At 58.1% G+C, this 19608-nt stretch overlaps 2 protein-coding genes and 1 long non-coding RNA gene across 7 annotated transcripts; 2 read left to right on the plus strand and 1 right to left on the minus strand.

The window, feature by feature from the left end:
* The first annotated feature begins 4565 nt into the window (after positions 1-4565).
* On the plus strand, positions 4566-8960 carry MRGBP (MRG domain binding protein). Of its 2 annotated transcripts, none has more exons than XM_086331026.1 (5): positions 4566-4749; positions 5255-5376; positions 7114-7195; positions 7451-7525; positions 7912-8960. In XM_086331026.1, exons 1-5 carry the CDS (start codon positions 4602-4604, stop codon positions 7917-7919), a joined length of 435 nt encoding a protein of 144 aa, XP_086187152.1. In that variant the 5' UTR covers positions 4566-4601; the 3' UTR covers positions 7920-8960. The 2 variants fall into 2 exon arrangements, with proteins under 2 accessions (XP_086187152.1, XP_086187151.1); XM_086331025.1 differs by having other exon boundaries at positions 7933-8960.
* On the minus strand, positions 5475-6927 carry LOC147360583 (uncharacterized). The gene is made up of 2 exons (XR_015138691.1): positions 6807-6927; positions 5475-5883 (listed from the first exon to the last, which is right to left on the minus strand). It is a non-coding gene; the product is annotated as an uncharacterized LOC147360583 (long non-coding RNA).
* A 2400-nt stretch (positions 8961-11360) lies between the features above and the next one.
* OGFR (opioid growth factor receptor) lies at positions 11361-18996 on the plus strand. 4 transcript variants are annotated; one of them, XM_086331018.1, is made up of 7 exons: positions 11361-11553; positions 13704-13772; positions 14309-14426; positions 15291-15369; positions 16112-16178; positions 16779-16927; positions 17622-18996. In XM_086331018.1, exons 1-7 carry the CDS (start codon positions 11407-11409, stop codon positions 18004-18006), a joined length of 1014 nt encoding a protein of 337 aa, XP_086187144.1. In that variant the 5' UTR covers positions 11361-11406; the 3' UTR covers positions 18007-18996. The 4 variants fall into 4 exon arrangements, with proteins under 4 accessions (XP_086187144.1, XP_086187141.1, XP_086187145.1 ...); XM_086331015.1 differs by having other exon boundaries at positions 17650-18996; XM_086331019.1 differs by having other exon boundaries at positions 14309-14387.
* Positions 18997-19608: the final 612 nt, after the last annotated feature.

A 19608-nucleotide genomic window follows, 5' to 3' on the forward strand; every position in this document is an offset into this window, starting at 1 on the left:
TTTTTTGGGTGTTAGTTCTAAAAGGTCTTGTAGGTCTTCATAGAACCGTTCAACTTCAGCTTCTTCAGCGTTACTGGTTGGGGCATAGACTTGGATTACTGTGATATTGAATGGTTTGCCTTGGAAATGAACAGAGATCATTCTGTCGTTTTTGAGATTGCATCCAAGTACTGCATTTCGGACTCTTTTGTTGACCATATGGCCACCATCATGGCCACTCCATGATGGCCACTTCAATTTAAGTCTGAATTTGGCAATAAGGAGTTCATGACCTGAGCCACAGTCAGCTCAGTCTTGTTTTTGCTGACTGTATAGAGCTTCTCCATCTTTGGCTGCAAAGACTATAATCAATCTGATTTTGGTATTGACCATTTGGTGATGTCCATGTGTAGTCTTCTCTTGTGTTGTTGGAAGAGTGCATTCTCTTGGCAAACTTCATTCTGTACTCCAAGGCCAAATTTGCCTGTTACTCCAGGTATTTCTTGACTTTCTACTTTTGCATTCCAGTCCCCTATAATGAAAAGGACATCTTTTGGGGGTGTTAGTTCTAGAAGGTCTTGTAGTTCTTTATAGAACTGTTCAGCTTCTTCAGCATTAGTGGTTGGGGCATAGACTTGGATTACTGTGATATTTAGTGGTTTGCCTTGGAAATGAACAGAGATCATTCTGTTGTTATTTGTCTTCTTTTCAATGACAGCCATTCCGACAGGTGTGGGTAATATCGTGGTTTTGACTTGCATTTCCCTGTTGATTGGCAATATGAATATCTTTCCATGTGTCTGTTGGCTGCAGACATTTTTTCTTTAGAAAAAATGCAATTTTTTCTTTAGAAAAATGTCTATTCAGTTCCTCTCACCTTTTAAAAATCAGGTTATTTGTTTCTGATGCTAAATTGTGTGAGCTGTTTATGTATGTTGGATATTAACTCCTTATCAGTCATGTCCTTTGCAAATACTTTCTCCCATTCAGTAGATTGTCTTTTTTTTTTTTTTTTGGTCAATGGTTCCCTTTGCTGTGCAAAAGCTGTTAAGTTTAATTAAGTCTGACTTGTTTATTTTTGCCTTTATTTCCTTTTCTTTAGGAGACTGATTCCCCCCCTCCCCCCCTCCCCCGCCAGCCAAATCACTATGATTTATGCCCAAAAGATTTCTTCTTATGTTTTCCTCTAGGATTTTTTTATGATTTCTGGTCTTATATTTAGGTCTTTAACTCATTTTGAGTTTATTTTTTTATGTGGTTTGAGAAAACTTTATAAACACATTCTATTTACCCACAGCTGTCCATTTTCCTAGCACCACTTATTGAAGAGACCTGTCTGTCCTCCACTGTATATTCTTGCCTCTATTGTTATAAATTGATTGATCATGATTGTGAGGGTTTATGTCTGCACTTTCTATCCAGTTCTGTTGCTCCGTGTGTCTGTTTTGTGGCAGTACCATACTGTTTTGATGACTGTAGCTTCATAGTATAGTCTAGTGTCAGGACACATGATTCCTCCAGATCCGTTCTTCTTTCTCAAGATTATTTTGGCTATTCGGGGTCTTCATGTTTCTGTACAAATTTTTAAATTACTCTAGTTCTGTGAAAAGTAACAGTTGGTATTTTGATCCACTGTCTTCTTTACTGCGGGAAAAGCTGCCCATCTTCCACCCCTCCCAGGGCTCTGGAGGTCTAGGTGCCCTGAACTTTTGGTGCAAGCCCTTGGTCTTAGCTGATCCCTGCAATATGTGTCCAGAGTGGGTCCAGGAGTGGTGTCTGAGCCATGTCAGGATCAGGGACCCTTGTGCACTGAGATCAGGAGTGAGGGGCTCACAGTCAGGCTCCCATTGCACCTGTGGCCTCTTTCTGAAGTCCTGCCACCCAGGGCTGTCCTCATCCTCAGTGAAGCTCCCTTCTCTTCTGCTCCTTCACGTAAGATCTTACATCTTCTTCAGTGTGATCCTCCAACTATGGGCTCCCAGCAGATAGGGCCCCCACCCAGACCCTCCCTACACCCCTGTGCCAAGCTCTCAGGAGGCAGTTATTGATCAGTGATCACCTGGTGACCACCTCCTTCCCCAACACCTATGTTTCATCCCTAACAACACCTACCCCTTGCCTTTGTAACCAGGTGGGAAGAAACTGACCATAATGGAGGAATTTTCACAGTAGCTCTCTACTCATGGATTAAAGGGGCCTCCTTCAGCTCAGACTCTCATGATCATCCCAGGATACACAGGTGGCCCACACACATCTCTCTACCCAGTTGCACTTCACTTTTGAACACTTTTTCTTCTGTATGTTATTTTGAGGAGACTCATCCTAAATAGGCCTTCCCAAGTGGCACTTGGAGAAGGCAATGGCACCCCACTCCAGTACTCTTGCCTGGAAAATCCCATGGACGGAGGAGCCTGGTAGGCTGCAGTCCATGGGGTCGTAAGGGTCAGACACGACTGAGCGACTTCACTTTCACTTTTCACTTTCATGCATTGGAGAAGGAAATGGCAACCCACTCCAGTGTTCTTGCCTGGAGAATCCCAGGGATAGGGGAGCCTGGTGGGCTGCCGGCTATGGGGTCGCACAGAGTCGGACATGACTGAAGCGACGCAGCAGCGGCAGCACATTCTAAATAAGTCCCAGGTGGCCCAGTGGCCCACGCTGGATCACCAGTGCGGTGATCTGAAGCCTGACATCTGATTCACCACAACCCAGAGGCTGAAGGTGCAGGCACAGCGTTCAGATTCCTGAATCCTGCCTCAGTCTGGCTCCGGTTGTGCTCACGTCTGTGGGACACAAAGAAATGAGCCATTTCACTGGGATTAGGCAAAGTCCTGGCAGCTGAGCATGGCATTTAGCTCCACCCTGACACTGGGCACAGAGGTGGGCTCAATACCCATGGGTAGAGACGGTGCCACACAAACCTGGTGAAGCAGACAAATGGGCAGTACCCAGGAGGCTTCATGTAAGAAAGATGTGGAGAAGGCAGTTTCCTTTTGCCCAAATCATCCAACCTGTCTTTCTGCATTGAGTCTGATTGCAGATACACATGCCAGGATCTGCCTGGAACGAAAGGAACCAGGTGTCTGAGGACCACAGCTGCTGGCTGAACACAGCTCAGCTACAGGGGCCACCAGAGAGGACCAAGACACAGCCCAGCACCCAGGTGACCCCAGGCAGGAGGAAAAGATTGCATGAGAGGCACAAATGGGCTGAGGCTGTCTTGTGGGCATCCTAGAGGCATCTTGTGTAGCTTCCTAGAGGAGGAGGCTCTCCAGATTGAAGAAGACAGGAATTGGGTGGGGATAGAATGAGCAGAAGGTGGACCTGGTGGAGGGGCAGGGACCCCGACGTGACTGGGAAGTGTAGGGAGATTAATGATGAGGGCCACTGTCTGTCAGCACTTTCTGTGTGACAGAGCCCATGTGAAGTGGCTTTGGGCTGTGCTCCGTTCCACCTCACAGCAAGCCCTGAGGGGAGTCCCACTTGTGGGTCAGAGAGAGGAAAGGAGCACAGTCCCAGCGAAGTCACAGTGTCCCTCCACATCGTGGCTCCAGGACAGCCGGTGGCACTGGGTCACTGTGAAATCCTCTCTGGGCCACGTGTCCCCACTCTGTGGGGACTGACATCACACGAGGGAGGCCAAGACTCTGAGTCCCCGCTGTTCCGGGAGTGAGGCTGGCCAGAACAGTTCCGAATGCCCGCTAAGAAGCGCGAGAGTGTGCCCAGGGCACCCCAGGATAAGGCGCCGTCGTTAGCTGCACTGCACGGAGGACACTGCGGCCTGGAGAGGCTCAGCGTCTTGCCTGGCTCACACGGCTGGCAAACCGCAGAGGCAGAAAGGGACCCGGAAGGCCGACCCGGAGTCTACACCCAGGGGGAGAAGAAGAGCAAGAGCACTCCTAGCCTTGGGTATCCCGCCCGGGGCACCTCGTGGGCGTGGGCTGACGGAGAAGGGGCGGGGAGAAGCCCTTGGGGGCGGGGACGGGCGGGGCCGGCGATCTTGATTGGGCGCAGCTCTGAGCTTGTCACCTGACTGCCCAGGCCGGCCGCCCCATTGGCCCCGCCCCCAGAGGCCCCGCCCCTCCCGACCAGGGTTAACCCCCCAGGGCCCAGTGCCGGTCACCCTGGAGGCCCCGGGCGGGAAGGCTGTACCCCGACGTCCCTGCCCCGGTGTTCAGGAGCCTCTCTGTGCAGCGCTCAGGCCGAGGGTCAGCTGGAGGCAGTGGAAGCCCTTGGAGCCCCTACTCGCAGGAACTGTAGGTTGCCTGTTCTTTTTCTTTGCTTCTTACTGAGGTGCAGCTTGCATTCCCGCCATCGTAAGCGCAGAGTTCAGCGGGGTTTACCCCGAGCTGTGCAGCCACTGGAACTATCTAATTTAGGGCATTTCCATCCATCTACGCAAACCGACTCCTTCGCCTGATCCGCCTGCTCTGCCGGCGCTGCGCCGCGGGACCGTGCCGCCTAGGGGCGCGGCGACCCAGCGCTCAGCTGCGCCTGCGCCTGCGCCGAGCGAGAGCCCGAGAGCGAGCCCGTCGAGCGCGCGCCCACGCCGCGAGTGCGCCTGCGCGGAGCTCGTGGCCGTGCCCGCTCCCGCCCGGGGCTCGTCGCTGGGCGGCGGGGCCATGGGGGAGGCCGAGGTGGGAGGCGGCGGCGCGGCCGGCGACAAGGGCCCGGGGGAGGCGGCCACCAGCCCGGCCGAAGAGACGGTGGTGTGGAGCCCCGAGGTGGAGGTGTGCCTCTTCCACGCCATGCTGGGCCACAAGCCCGTCGGTGAGCAGAGCGCCGCGCCGGGGCGGCCCACCCGCGTGGGGGCGGGGCGGCCGGCAACGGTCGGGGACGCGCGCTGGGCGCGCGGGGCGGGGCCTCCTGCGCCTGCACCCCCGCCTACCGTGCCCCCACCTGCGCACCCTGCCCCAACCTGCGCATCCCACCCATGCTTCCTCCAGCAGTCCCCAACTCCTGCCCACGCTGCCCCCTTCTATACCCTACCCCCACCCGACTCTGCCCCCTTCCTGTGTACAGCCACCCATCCCGGCTGACTCCAGCCCTCACGTGCACCCCGACCCCTGTCCCCTCGTTACACCTCCGCTGCAGACCCCTGCCTTTTCCTCTCCCACCTCTTACCCCCGCACCTCCTACCTCCTCCACCCTCCACCTTTGCCTCCCTACACCCTTGCAACCACTGCCCGCTTTCTCTCCGTTGCCCCCTACCTCTCTTTTCTACCCTACCAGCTGGCCTACCCCTCCCCCACAAGCCGACCCCTTCCTTCTGCAGGTGTGAACCGGCACTTCCACATGATCTGTATCCGAGACAAGTTCAGCCAGAACATCGGTCGGCAGGTCCCATCCAAGGTCATCTGGGACCACCTGAGCACCATGTATGACATGCAGGCACTGGTGAGCTGGACCCCCGCAGACAGAGCTGCTGGCAGGGAGCCCCCTCCACACCACCTACCCCGCCTTTGTCCGCCCCCCCCACCCACCCAGGTCCTGGCCTCAGGGACCTTGACACCCAGGATGTCCCACAGGTGACGAGTTGTTAAACGAGATAGCTCTGGGTAGTTTTATGAAAACACAAGCCTGGTGACAGTAGCTAGCTACTGTACTGAACCTACCTTAGATTTGGAGGGGAGGCAAGGTTCAGTTAAGATCTTTCCAGGAGATAACTAGGGAGCTGAGGCCTGTGTGGGAGGGGGCTCTTAGGTTGTCAGTCCTGTGGAAAACTCCCAAGGGCTATAGGCAGGGAGGTGACTGGGTCTGAGTCACATTGAGATGAATATGGTGGCTTCTTGTGAGAACCAGGCTGACCGGAAGGCCACCCTCAGGGAACCCCCAGATGCTGGGTCTGAAGGAGAGCAGGTCAACTCAGTAACCAGGACAGTAGAAAAGACAGGTGGGTGTTCCCTGCAGAGGAACAGCAGGAGTCAGGGCCCTGTGGCAGCAGGCGTCAGGACTTGGGGCTGCACCGGCACCCCACCCTGTGCCCCTCCCTCCTCCCACCCCCCTCCCACTGAAACCTGGTGCTTGTCATGAGGCAGAGAGTGAAGCTCAGACCCTCCTGTGTCCTTAACCCTCACCACCACAAGTTCCCTGTTGGCCTTGGGCAAGTCGTTTGCATCTCCTTGTCCCAAGGCAGAGAAGGGAGAGAAATGACAGTACTGCTCTGACCCCCAGCCCGCAGTTAGCACCTGGGAACTTGAGGTCAAGCTGTTGAACTGAAGCAGGCCGCCCAAAGGGCTGTGCCCACCAGTTGGGGCCTCACTCCCCCAGAATTCCCATGTTCAGCAGTTTGATAGGACCCCCATGCTTGTCATGTTGGGGTGTCACCTGGCCCCCAGACGCTTCCTGCATCTCCACTCCAGGCTGGGGCCCAGAGCTGGACACAGAGACAAGTATGGCAGGGCCCCTGTCCTGCGGGCCTTTGGTGCGGTAGACAGGACAGATGGCTCTCAAGTGCAGACGCTGGCTTAGAGGGTGCTGAGGCCGTGACGCCCATTACGGGGTCCCCGTGATACTCAGCTGTGGGGGCCACCAGGGGGGCTCTCAGTCCAGGACAGGTAGCCCTTCCTTCCTCAGTTCCTTGGACCCGAGCACCACTATAGAGCTGATGCCATGGTCACCTGGGACCTTGTAAATATGGGTCTGTGGATCTCACCCCATGGGATGACCATGGGCCTGGGAGCTCTCAGGGTTTGTGAAGCTCCCAGCTGGCAGTTGGCACACTTATTCGCTGACCACCAGGCTTGCAGCTCAGCTCCCAAATTGGGGACTAGAAGCCCTGTCTCCTGAATCCCCTCCCAACCCAGAGACCTTTCCCGCCAGCTCACCTTTCCCTTTGTCTGGTGGTGGTGTTTCCGGCTCTCTGTCCCTCTGGGCCTACGTGATCTGGGGAACAAGTGGAGCCTGGCGAGCATTCCTGGTGCTGCCTCCATTTTGCTTTGTTTGCCTGGTTTCCACGAGAGAACAAAGGCCTCAGGCCCTGCGCCTGCCCACTGCAGCCCCTCAGGACAGCCATCTGTGCTCGTTGGTCACTCCTGAGTTGGCTCTTACATCTCTAGTCACATTTTTTTAAATGTGATATTTAAAATCATATTTTCTTCTTTGCTTCTAAAAAAAACCCTTATTTGTCATCAGCACGAGTCTGAGATTCTTCCGTTCCCAAATCCAGAGAGGAACTTCATCCTTCCAGAAGAAATCATTCAAGAAGTCCGAGAAGGTATGACTCGGGCAAGGGCAGATTTGGGAATGGGAAAAGGCGGTGGTGTCAGGGTGAAGGTCACGAGCCTCAGAGAGTGAGGGTCACTGGCTGGGTGGTGCTCACCCTCCAGGATGGGGCGGTCTGGGGGCCTCCAAGACAGGGGCAGACACCTCCCAAGTCGGCAGCAGCCCCTGGCCTGAGCCACCGTGGTCAGGCGGGGCCATGGCGCTCACCATTGTGGGCTCCAGGTCATCGTCGGTTATCTCCCCACAGGAAAAGTGATCATAGAGGAGGAAATGAAAGAGGAAATGAAGGAAGATGTGGACCCCCACAACGGGGCTGATGATGGTAAGCGTGGAGCTTGCCCTCCCACCGTAGGGCCCCAGGGGCATGGACCCCAGCCTGGTGAGGCTTCCCCATCACTGGCAATGGGGTCATTCGTCTGTCTCAGCAGCTGAGAAGGCAGCTTCTGTCTGGTCGGGGAGAGCCTCCCACACAGGGGAGTCACTCTTGGAGCCAGCCTTGGGGGTGGGGGTGCAGGAGGCTGCCCGACTAAAGTAGAATGGGTGGCAGCCTTCTCAGTGCAGGGCAAACCCCAAGAAGCAAAGATGGGCACAGCCGTGCAGGCACCTCAGCTAGGGAGGAGCCTTTTGGGGTCGACGTCATGTACATAGGTATAGATTTTTGTAACTGAACAGGAAGATGAAATAAAATTTTGGATATTCTGTTTTCAGCCAAATGATTTTGTCTCCCAGTTTTTTCATCTTCAGGAAGCTTGGGGAAAGCAACAGAAAAGTCCAGCAAAGACAAAGAAAAGAACAACTCGGACTTGGGGTCCAAAGAGGGGCCAGACAAGCGGAAGCGCAGCCGGGTCACCGACAAAGTCCTGACCGCCAACAGCAACCCCTCCAGCCCCAGCGCAGCCAAGCGGCGCCGGACATAGATACTCACAGCAGGCGGGTGCTGTGGTCTCGAGGCAGTGGGAGGGTCAAATACCACCGGCCCTACTGCCTGCCCTCGGGTGCCAGAGGCTCCTGAGGTGCCACTCAGACCGTCTGGGCTCGGATGGCCCCCAACGCCCAGGATGGGTCCCGCTCAGATGCTGAGACCCGGGACGTGAAAGCCCAGGCCGCGTCCTCTCTGGACACTCGTGGGTTCCATCGCTGTGGCTCAGCTGCACCTGGGGCCAAGCGTTGGCATGGGCCTGAGGACCAGGCTGCGTGGGCAGAGCGCGGACACAGCAAGCAATAAATCATGGACTGCCTCTCTGCTCTGAGGGGCCCGGGTCTTCCCGTTTCTCCGTCTGTCCACCGGTCAAAGGCTGGCTCTCAACTGACTGCAGCCTCAGGGGGGGAGCGTCAGGCCACAGGCGCCGGCCCTTCCACCACCAGGGAGACTTGAGAACTGGGTACTTTGCCTCATTCATCTGTACTGTAATGATGTATATAATTTGGTTGGTATTTCACTATTTAATTTTTAAGAAGCCTATTTTACTAGGGTTTTATACGAAAAAAGTACTGCAGAAGTTGAACCTGTGTTGTATTTTTTGCTGAGATGTTTTGTTTTAAGGTAACAGACTACTGAGATACTTTTCACTCAGTTTTTATATGCCAGATACAGAGAATTTGTAGCGGTTATTTTTGTATTCTCGAGTCAGTCCACTCGCAAACAGACCAAATGAATGAGCAGAGGGAGGCAGGCCGAGGACTGATGGGGCCTGGGCACCAGGCTGACTGAGACATACTTGCTTTTGACTGAGGGACATTAAAGCACAAAAAAGCAACTGGAGTTGTGTGATTTTGATATCACAGTTAACTTTTCTTATAGTAGGAGGTTGTCTTTTTCCAAGATTTATAACTGAAGCTAGGCTTTGATGTACTTGGATCACTTGATACAATGAATATACAAACTAGTAACAGGTCTAGAGCGGCTACTTTGTTGCATGTGAGCATCCCTTCAAATAAAAAACCTCAAGAGAGGCACCCAGTCGGAGTGGTGCCTGATGGGAGTAGTGCTTGCTTCCCCCCAGCATGAGAACTGGGGCGGAGCTCAGGCCTCCCAAGTGAGAGAGGAGGCGCTCACCCTCATCCTGACAAACCGGGAGGACACTGGTGCCACCCATCCCCCCAACATCAGCCACAGGCGATTGGAAATCCCTGAGCCCATGGGGCTCCATGGGCTGAGAGGTGGCCGGGTGGGGGTCGGAGGCCGGCACCTGCTGCCCCAGTAGGGCCCGCAGTGCCTGGCACGGAGTGTCTCATGTCAGGTCTACTGACCCTGAGCAGCCCTGGCCTTCCGTCCTGACTGCCCCGTGCAGGAAGCTGAGGCAGAAGCTTACACCCCACAGTCAGACCTGGTGCCTAAGGGCCCCATGGGGTGAGATTCCAGGAGAAGATCACACTTTAAGAGGGGCCTCCTACCACAGGGAGGGGCATCTAGATGGCACCCTGGTACAGTCAAATGTGACTGGCACTTGTAAAGCAGAAGCTGGGCCCCATGTGAGAACAAGTGTGTGGCAGCAGGCAGTATGGGAGGCTGTGCTCTGAGTGCTGCAGCCTGGGGCTACAGCACTGTGTCCTCCAGTGCATGCTTATCTGTTTTCAGGTAGAGGTGGGAGGGCCTGCCTACCAACCCAAGTGCTCTCAGAGCGCCCCAGCACCCATCAGTGCCTCATCAGAGGGCCCCATCCCTCCAGAAGTCACAGCCAGGGTCTAGTCACAGTCAGCTGCAAGTCAGCTAAGAAGGCCAGGCCTGTGGCCACAGTCTGCAATAGGCCAGCCCTGCACAATGCCTGATGGCACCCCACTCCAGTGGTCTTGCCTGGAAAATCCCATGGACGGAGGAGCCTGGTAGGCTGCAGTCCATGGGGTCGCTAAGAGTCGGACACGACTGAGCGACTTCACTTTCTCGCATTGGAGAAGGAAATGGCAACCCACTCCAGTGTTCTTGCCTGGAGAATCCCAGGGACGGGGGAGCCCGGTGGTCTGCCGTCTATGGGGTCGCACAGAATTGGACACGATTGAAGTGACTTAGCATAGCACAGCACAATGCCTGGCCATCTGCCTCTGTTGCCTTCTCCTTGGGACACCTACCCTGGCCATCAGTGGCAGAAGATTTGCAGAAATGCCCAGAACTCCATACCTTTGGGGGAGTCACCACTGTCCTTGAAGGTTGTCCAGGCGAGATGGTACCCAGAGAGATAACGGAGGTTGGTAAGCCTGCAAGGAGTTGGCACCAGCATGAAGGGTCTTCAGCCGTGCCCATGGCCAAGACTGGCAGGTTCTGTCCAGCTCTGAGCTGTCCGCAGATGCAGAGCTCAAGGACTGTCACATCCTTGGGCATACCAACCTGAGGCCTGGCAGCCTGCAGCATTGGGCAGGGCCTCAGTCTCTGTTGACCAGCCCTGAGGGTGACCCCGGGTCATTCCTGTCTCCGGGTGTCTGGGTCTTTACCTGGTGCCTCCAAGTGAGTGACGGCAGCACCCATGCTGTCTTACAACCACTACCTGCAGCAGAGGGGACAGGAGGGCAGGCCCACGAGGACACTGCACTATGGGACTCTCAGACAACTTGGGGGTATCCTCCTAGGGGCACACTTGTGGGGGACATCTGCTACAAACAAGCTCCAGGGGGGCCACCCTTCAGGGGGACACCCTCCCTGAGGTCATCCTTGGGGGGATCATGGTGGAGAGAGGTGCCCTGCAGGGGAGGGTGTTCGGAGGGGAAGGGACGTTCTGGGGGTGCTCTGGGGGACCTCCTCAGGGGGCGGGCTTCCTGTCTACATTCTTCTGAGGAGAACACAGGGGCGGGGCAATGGTTCTGGACATCTTGCGTGTAGGCGTCCTCCAGGGTGGAGGAGGCCATTCTCCAGGGGAAAAGGGACCTGGGAGGGTCCTGAGAGGGTACCCTAGGGAGCACCCCCCAAGGGTCCTCTCCAGGGAGAAATCCCTACCTAGGTGGGCATGGGGTGGGGGGGGACAACCTTGGGGGAGAGGGGAGCGTCCTCCGGAGGGGCTTTCTCGGGGGGAGGGATATTCTCGGTGTGGGAGGACAGGCCTCCGCCAGAGGGACATCCTTGGAGGGTACATCCTGGGGACGGTCCTCCTCCGGGCTGGGCGGACCGAGACGGCAGCCCCGGCCCCGCCTCCGACCCGCCCCCCGGCCCGCCCCCGCGTTTCCTCCCTGTTTCACTTTCGCTTCCGCCGGAGCGGGTCCCACCGCCACCGGAGCATGGAGGACTCGGACTGCGACTCGACCTGGGACGAGGATGAGGAGGAGAACGGCGAGAGCCCGCGGGCGGAAGCCGGCGAGGATGGCGAGACCGGCGCTCTGGGGAACGCGGAAGCCGAGGAGGACGCGCCGCCCAGCGCGCTCCAGGTGCCGCCCCCGCGCCCTGGGAACCCGGCGCCCCTGGGGAGGCCGTGGCGGCAAAGGGGGCAAAGCCCGGTTTCTGGCAAGCCATTCCCCGCCCCGCCGCGGGGCCAGGTGTGAAGGCACCTCCCAGAGACCCGGCTTGGGGCCCGGCTCCCCATCTCCAGCGGTGGCCCCCTTCCCTCCCTGTCCTCCGGCTACTCGCTTCCTGGTTCCCAGGACACGCTGAGGTCCGCTCCGACCCGCTCCCCCGCGTGCTCCCCCGCCAGGGCACCTTGCAGGGAATCCGGGGCCACTCTCAGACCCTTATCCCCAGGGCCAGATCGGCGCGGTGACACTTCCTCCAGAGGATGGCCCCAGCACATCCTTGACTCCCCTGTCACATCCCAGCCTCAGGCCCTTGGCTCTGTCCTCTAGACAGACCCAGCCCTCAGCTCTGGCCTCCTTCACCGCCTCTCTCCTGGAGCTGCTACCTCCACCCCGGCTCCCCTACCCAAGACTCCACCCTTCCCCAGGCCCCAGAGCCCCCAGCCTGCCCCACTCCGTTGACCCTCACTAGGTGCAGCACCTACCCGCTCTGACTGGGGCTGACCTCATGTCGTCTGGAGGTGGCCTTGGAGGCTACATGTGTGTGGAGGTGGCCTTGGAGGCTACATGGGTGTGGCTTGCCTGAGCCAGGGCAGCTGGTGTGCCCACCAGCTCCTCGTTGTCACCACTGGTTACTTGTCATAACCATGGTTATTCAACATTACTGGCAGTTACTTGCTGGTACTTACCAGGTGTCACAATCCCCGAGTGGGTACGCCATTGCTCCAGCTGGGGTTCTAGGTGAGGGAGAGGGCTCCAAGTGATAGTTGTCACGACGTGTCCCCCTCCCTTTGGGATGAGGATATCTTGGCACCGTATCTGGGGAAGCTTGGGTTCCAGCCTTAGTGGTCTCAGTGATGGATTGTCGTGCTGCAGATGAGCACTCTGGTGTTCAAATTTCTCTCCGGGTCTTGGAGTGGTCGGTCAGCAAGAGGAACCCCAAGGGGCTCCTGGGCCTGCTGAGAAGGCCGGCGACCTCGGCACATTTCCAGTGTTTCAGGGGTGCACGAGTTCCTAGAGTAGGTAGGCTGGGCAGTGGTCAGAGGCACAGATCACAGGGCAGGAATCCACCTCTTCCCCCAGGCGGATGCCCACTGGACGTGGTGCAGCTTAGGTGGCAGGACACCATCCTCACTATAGCTCCATGGGCCACACTCCTAAAGCAGTGCTTCGGCATGTGGACCTTCCTGTGAGATGCCCATGGTCCTCTGACCTCTTCCCTGCCCCTCTGCTATGGCTTATCTCCTTCTACAAAGTCCCAGTCCCCTCTCCATTCCCCCATGGTCCTTCCTGGCTGCCACACACTGGGTCCCGGTGTGGCTTTTTGGTGCTTCCTCCTGGACACTGTCATTTGTGCACCCATGGTGCTGGCCCTGCTCTGAGCTGTGCACCTGACCACCTGACCAGGACCCACCCTCTGGACCGACCCAGGGAGGCTGAGAAATGGATGCTGATGAGGGGTGGGGCAGCTTCTGCTGAGTTTCATTTCCACCCACTGTCCATTGACCTAACCAGCATCTGGCTAAGAAACCCTCTTCAGAAGCATCTGGGGCTCTAGGTGGCAAGGCCACTGCCCTTGGGTATACAGCCCCTTGCTGCTGCTGCTGCTGCTGCTGCTAAGTCGCTTCAGTCGTGTCCGACTCTATGCAACCCCATAGACGGCAGCCCACCAGGCTCCCCCATCCCTGGGATTCTCCAGGCAAGAACACTGGAGTGGGTTGCCATTTCCTTCTCCAATACAGCCCCTTAGGTGTTAGCTTAGAGCGCAGGGCAAGGAGGAAATGTTGGGGGAGGTGGGGTTCCCAGAGGAGGTCCTGGACTGTGATGCCAGCAAACAAGGGAGGAGAAAGTAATGCTGGAGTCGGGGGGCACCCCAAGAATGCACATTGGCCTGTAGTCCTGAGGGCTCACTCCAGCTACTCTGGCCCCTCTGATATTGCTGGCAGCTAGGCCCAGTCCTTGCTGCCCTTACCAGGGTGGGTCCTCCCTGGGGTGGGTCCTGCTTGCTGGCTGCCTTGAAGAATGGGGAGGGTCTCCCCACTGGGATCTGATCCTTTCTCTCTCTCCAGCTCAAGGTGACAGGGTCCCGAAACTGGAGAGCTGCACGGGACACACGCCGGTACCGGCACCACTACCCGGTAGGTATCTGTGCACAGCCCCACCCCTGCAGCCCACCAGGACTGAATCCTTCCTGTAATCACGGGGTGACAGCACCACGCCCTAACTCCCACCACAGCACCCTCACCTTTCACACTGTGACTGCGCCAGCTGCCAGCTCATCCACAGGAGGCCCCACCAGCCCATCTCATGGCTTCTGTTGTCCTCAGCCCCTGCCCTCTGTACCCAAGAGTCTCAGGGAACCCTTGGGCTGTCTCTGGGGTGCAGATGAAGGGGACCTCCCAGCCCTGGCCCACATTGTTGAGGAGGGGATGGTCGTCACTGGTGGTCAGAGGTGGCTGCTGTCTCCCAAGTGTGAAGGCTGGTCCTCCCCTGTGGCGTGGGGGACCCAGGTTTGGCACTTGGGGTCTTCACCAGCCCTCAGGATATCTGGAGGTTGACGGGCCAAGAGCCAACACCTCCTCCCTCCCACCCAGCCCAGGAATGCTTCAGTATGAGGGGTCCTTGGAGTCAGCCTGTTTGGATGACACCTTGTCACCTTTCTCTGGCTCTGTAGGATCTGGTAGAAGGAGATAACAATGGCGACATGCTCAATCTGAGTTTCTACAAAAATGAGATTCGGTTCCTGCCTAACGGTGTGTACCTGCCCAGCTGCCGGCAGCTCCATTCTAGGGGTATTCCTCTCTCCTCTGCCTGTCTGGTCTGCTGGGACATGGTTTGGACCTGTGGCTTTCAGATATACCCCCACAGCACCCACCCCCCCACCCCCCAAAGCTGCTGAGGGACTCCCAGGGCCCCAACCCTTGGCCTGGACACAGTGGCCACCATGCTCCAAAGGGCCAGGCGATGAATGCTGGTGGCTTTGCAGGCACACAATCTCTGTCACGACTACTTGACTCTGCCTCCATAGTGAGGAAGCTGCATACATAAACTAACAGGAAGGAATGGTTTTTACCTTTTTAAACAGTTGGGGAAGTTTTATGGTACAATAACATTTATGACATGTGAAAATCATATGAGATTCAAATTTCAGTGTCCACGGTGAGGTTTTATCAGAACCCATCCACATACGTGTTGTCCATGGCTCCTTTGCTGCACGCGCCAGGGGGCCGCACAGCCTCAAATATTCCCCTCCAGGCCCTTTGCAGAAAGTGGGGGGTGCCCTGCGGAGACCAGGCTGCAGCGTAGGGCTTGGTAGCAGGTCCTGTGTGAAGGCAGAACTCCAGCTAGCAGCCTGTGGTTTGTGGGGTGCAGCAAGGCCTCCCTTCTGCAAAGACAGGTTTAGATCTGGGACCACTCTCTCTTACCCGATGGGGCCTCCCAGGTTCTCCCACCCAGAGTGCCAGCATGGCCTGCCCACTCCGGTCTGCCCTCTATCAGCCATAAGGGTTCACCTTCCAGATTGCACAGTGGTGGTCAGCCTAAATTGGGTTAACATCACAGGAGGTGTGCACAACCTGAACCCCAAGGTCCTCATGAAAGGGGCGAGGGGAGGGGCTTTCGGTAGTCCCCCTGACTTGTCTCTGTGGGCCTCCCAGGCTGTTTCATTGAGGACATTCTTCAGAACTGGAAGGAAGACTATGAACTCCTGGAGGACAATCACTCCTACATCCAGTGGTGAGTGGGCGGGGCTTCTGAGGAGGGGCTTGAGGCTCCGCCCGTACTGGATCCTGGCTCCACCTCTTCCAGGCGCCGGGCTTACTGAGCAGGCGCACTGCCCTCTGTGCCCCGTGCCTGGCTCTGCGGGCAGGGGCCAGCTAAGGGGAGACCGGGTCTGGGTTCTCCAGCTGGAAACAGCCTCAGCTGCTGGGGGTTGACGCTGGCTTTGGGGGATAGCAAGAGCAGTCGACTAGCTGGCTCGCTGGAGGCCCCATGAGGCTGTCCTGAATCTGTCCACAGAGCCCCTCTGCCGCAAGGGCGGATTCTAACGGTGTCTTAAGGTGCTCCCCGGACGCTGGCCTGCAAATGCAGTGTCCTTTAAGGACGGCTTGCAGGCGACTGACCCAGGGCACAGGATATCCCTGAGAATAATTCCGCAGCATTAATGGTGGGCGGCAAAGAAGAACGTGAGAATGAAAGGGAATGGTAGAGAGGCTGGTCGCTGTCTGGCAGGTGCCCTCCTGCTGCGTGGGCAGGCTGGACTCTGGGTGGGCTGGGACTCCTGTGGGTGGGCTGTCCTGGGTCCTTATCCTGGGCACTCCCCCTGGAGTTCTTCCATCCTCACCCTTTGACTTTATTGACTGGGGAGAGATCACAGCACATGTGGCATGCCAGGTCCAGCCAGCCCTGCCAGAGTTGAGCCGAGCCCCAGGGTCCGCGAGTGTTGCTTACCAGGCCTGTGCCATCCCTTCCCTCACAGGCTGTTTCCGCTGCGGGAGCCAGGGGTGAACTGGCACGCCAAGCCCCTCACACTCCAGGAGATCGAGGTGAGCTCTGGAGGTCAAGGTACAGGTCACGGCTAGCCACAGGTGTTCATGGGTCCCTTGGGGAACAGGAGCTGAAGGACTCCCCTACCCACAGTTTTATTATCTTCCCTCATAAGTGGTCCTTGCCTCTGGCCCTCAGTGCTCCTTGCAGGCTTCCAGAGAAATCTGACTGAGAGGGTTGCTCATGTCCAGGGGTCTCGGGAAGGGGCCACAAGCAGAGTCAGAGTGACCAAGCTTTGCCTTGGTCAGCCCTGGTTTGGGCTGGATCGATGATGCCTGGCGAGTGGGGAGGGGGCTCCAGGAGCCGGGGAGGCCAAGCAGGTGTGCCCAGGAGACAGGATGGGTGCTTACAGCCCTGTGTCCAGCCCTAGGGTCCCTGAGGTCTTCCCGCAGGTCAGGGAGTTCCTCTCAAGGCTACAGCACATGCCTCAGGCTGGGGAGGTCTGGTGCCAGTTCAAAGTCAAGTGAGCAGCCCCAGGCTCCTGCGCCCTGGCCTTCTGAGCCAAGGCCCCAGATGAATTTGGGCCTGAGGAAGGTGTCCAGCTCTTGGCTGTGTTGCACTGACACTGAGCTCTCTGCCACCCTTGGGGGCTTTTCCAGGCATTTAAGAAGTCTGCGGAGGTCAGGAAGCGGCTGGTCCAGGCCTACGAGCTCATGCTGGGCTTCTTTGGGATCCAGCTCCAGGACCGAGATACCGGCCAGGTGTGCCGAGCACACAACTACCAGAAGCGCTTCCAGAACCTCAACTGGTGAGCAGGCCAGGAGCTTGGGGTTCTGCACAGCTGGTCTCTGATTGCGAGAAACATCTCTGGGGAGGGGCCTGCAAGGCAGAGCCTGAGACTCCCAGCATCCTCTGAGCTTGTGGAGGTGGGGCAAGGGCAGGGTGGGGGCAAGACAGAGTAGGGTGAGGATGGGACCAGGTTGGGCAGGACAGGAGAGGGAGCGGGAGGAGTAGGGGTGAGTGCCACCTGATTCAGCTGTGGGCTTCTTGCTATGGCCTGCCACCCATGTAGGCATGGGTTGGGTTGCCAAGGGGCTCCATCACTTTCACTACATCACTGAACATCCCACCTGGAGGGTGTGGCAGACATGCTCCCCTCTCCCCCCTAGGATGCACTGGGTGGAGGGGCAGCAGCTCAGGGCACATGGGCAACAGACCCCTGCCTCTAGAGGGTCCCCATCTGGTTCTTCTCCAGCTGTGCTGAGGGTGCGTGTTCCATGGGACCAAGGGGACAGTCACCCTTCTAGGGAACGCATCACAGTTCTTTACCTGCACGATCCAGGCACATAGGCCATCTTCTCAGGGACCTGAGGACAGGGTAGGAATGGGGACTGACCTGTGGGCTGGAGTGTCTCTGCTGGTGGACACCAGCCTCTTGGGGGAGTGTGAGGGGGGGCTGGAGAAGGGCAGTCTTTGGCTGAGCACCGCCCACCCACGTGCAGCCCCACCAGCGCCTCCTGTCCCCACCAGGCACAGCCACAACAACCTCCGCATCACCCGCATCCTCAAGTCTCTGGGGGAGCTGGGGCTGGCGCACTACCAGGCACCCCTGGCCCGCTTCTTCCTGGAGGAGACGCTGGTGCGGAGGCAGCTGCCAGGCTTGCGGCACAGCGCCCTGGACTACTTTGTGTTCACCGTGCGCTGCCGGCACCAGCGCCGCGAGCTGCTGCGCTTCGCCTGGGAGCACTTCCGGCCCCGCTACAGGTTCGTCTGGGGGCCCCAGGACAAACTGCAGAAGTTCAAGCCATGCTCACCACCCTGCTCATCCCGGCTGGCCTGCCCCAGACAGGCGAAGGAGGAGGAGAGCCCTGGGGAACCCCCCCTTGAAGCTGGCACCCAGAGGCACACCTGTGGGCTGGGGAAGGACGAGGAGGCAGGCCCACTGGCCGAGGGTCCCCAGCTACCTGGCACAGAGTCCCAGGAGGTCAGAGCCCTGGAAAGGGACCAGGGAGATGAGACCAGCGAGGAGCAGGGACCAGAGTCACCAAACCCCAAGGAGAGCAAGAAGAGGAAGCTGGAGGCGAATCTGCGGGAGCGGGCCCTGGGGGAGCCAGGCGCCAGCGCCTCTGAGGTGGAGAAGATCGCCCTGAACCTGGAAGGCTGCGCCCTCAGCCAGGGCAGCCTCAGGGTGGAGACCCAGGAAGTGGTCAGCCAGGCCCCAGAGGAGGCCAAGCAGCCCTGCCCCCAGCCCCCAGGGGCCAAGGTGGCCGATGAGGTAAGGAAGCGAAGGAAGATGGACCAAGGTGCCAGTGATCACCCAGAGGCAGCAGCAGATGGTGGCACCCTGACACTGGCCACGACTAAGCCCCCTGCCCCATCTGAGTGCTCAGAGGCTGAAGAGGGTGCAAATGGGATCAAAGAGGAAACAGAAGGCCAGGCAGGGCTGGGGCAGAGTGCCCCTGGCAGCCCAGGCACTGCAGCACCGGAGGTGGAGGAGAGAGCAGAGCCCACAGAGGTGGGGCCTTGTGTCCATCCCGGAGAGCCTTAGGGAAGCAGACGCCCGTGGCCCTCCTGGCCCTGCCCTGCCACAGGCCTGGGAGCCACGTTGTCAGCTGTTCTCAGTGTCCAGCTCTGTTGGCCTGTCCCTGGTGGTCACTGCAGCTGCAAGGAGGCCAGGCCCAGTCCTCGGGGAGGCTGAGGCTTCAGCCTTCTTCCTTCCACCTCACTTCCCACCTCCTCCCTCCTGTGTGCTGTCACCCCCCTCCCCCCCACCAACCTTTGTAACTTGGCCCTTCAGGGTCTGGAGGGGTGGGAGGGGGCACTCATTTTCTTACTCTGATCCAGAGGCCTTTTCTGAATAAACTCATTTGACTTTGAGTGTTTCGGTATGGACGGCAGCCCGTGGATGGCCAGGGCAGGGGAGGGGCTGGTCTCATGAGTACCTCTGGCTGGACTTCTGGGTGCACATGGCCCAGCTGCGTCACCACTTTGCTGTGGAAGTGCCTGGGGCACGACCCTGGTGCAGCCCTCCTGAGCATGTGTGCCCCCCAGTGTATACCCCCCAAAATGCCTGACCCCATGGCCACCCAGAGCCTCTGGGGCTGGGCATTGGGTCCCTAGGCTGCCTTTTGTCAGCGATTCAAGGGTGTGGAGCAGTGTTAGGTGTGCCCTGATCTGGGGCTCTGTGATGCGCCTCGGAGCACAAGCTCTGTGGTGGTTCCATGGCTCTGTCCCCTCTGTCCCCACCCTGGCAGCCACAGCCGCCCCTCAGCCCATGGGTCCTCCACACAGGGACCCTGGGCCCTCCAACCTGGCATGGGAACAGAGTGCCACCCTCCTTCAGCAACCCCCAACCCACAGGGCATGCTGCCATCAGCCTGGCTTTGTCCCCTGGCCAGGACTGACCTCTCCCCTCCTGACACGTGGAAGTGATGGAGGTCACACCTGGGGGTGGGGGGCAGGGGGAGGGAGCCTAGTTCATTCTGCGGG

Source organism: Bos grunniens, chromosome 13 (genome assembly GCF_055505025.1).
Source record: "Bos grunniens cultivar Pamir isolate PY7600 chromosome 13, Bosgru_T2T1.0, whole genome shotgun sequence".
NCBI classification, from domain to species: Eukaryota; Metazoa; Chordata; class Mammalia; order Artiodactyla; family Bovidae; genus Bos; species Bos grunniens.

Coding starts and splice junctions, on each gene's coding strand:
- MRGBP (XM_086331025.1), top strand. CDS start 4,602: ATGGGGGAGGCCGAGGTGGGAGGCGGCGGCGCGGCCGGCGACAAGGGC. Junction 5,377..7,113: donor TGTATGACATGCAGGCACTG/GTGAGCTGGACC, acceptor ATTTGTCATCAG/CACGAGTCTGAGATTCTTCC. Junction 7,196..7,450: donor CATTCAAGAAGTCCGAGAAG/GTATGACTCGGG, acceptor ATCTCCCCACAG/GAAAAGTGATCATAGAGGAG.
- OGFR (XM_086331015.1), top strand. CDS start 11,407: ATGGAGGACTCGGACTGCGACTCGACCTGGGACGAGGATGAGGAGGAG. Junction 14,427..15,290: donor CCGGCAGCTCCATTCTAGGG/GTATTCCTCTCT, acceptor TGGGCCTCCCAG/GCTGTTTCATTGAGGACATT. Junction 15,370..16,111: donor AATCACTCCTACATCCAGTG/GTGAGTGGGCGG, acceptor CTTCCCTCACAG/GCTGTTTCCGCTGCGGGAGC.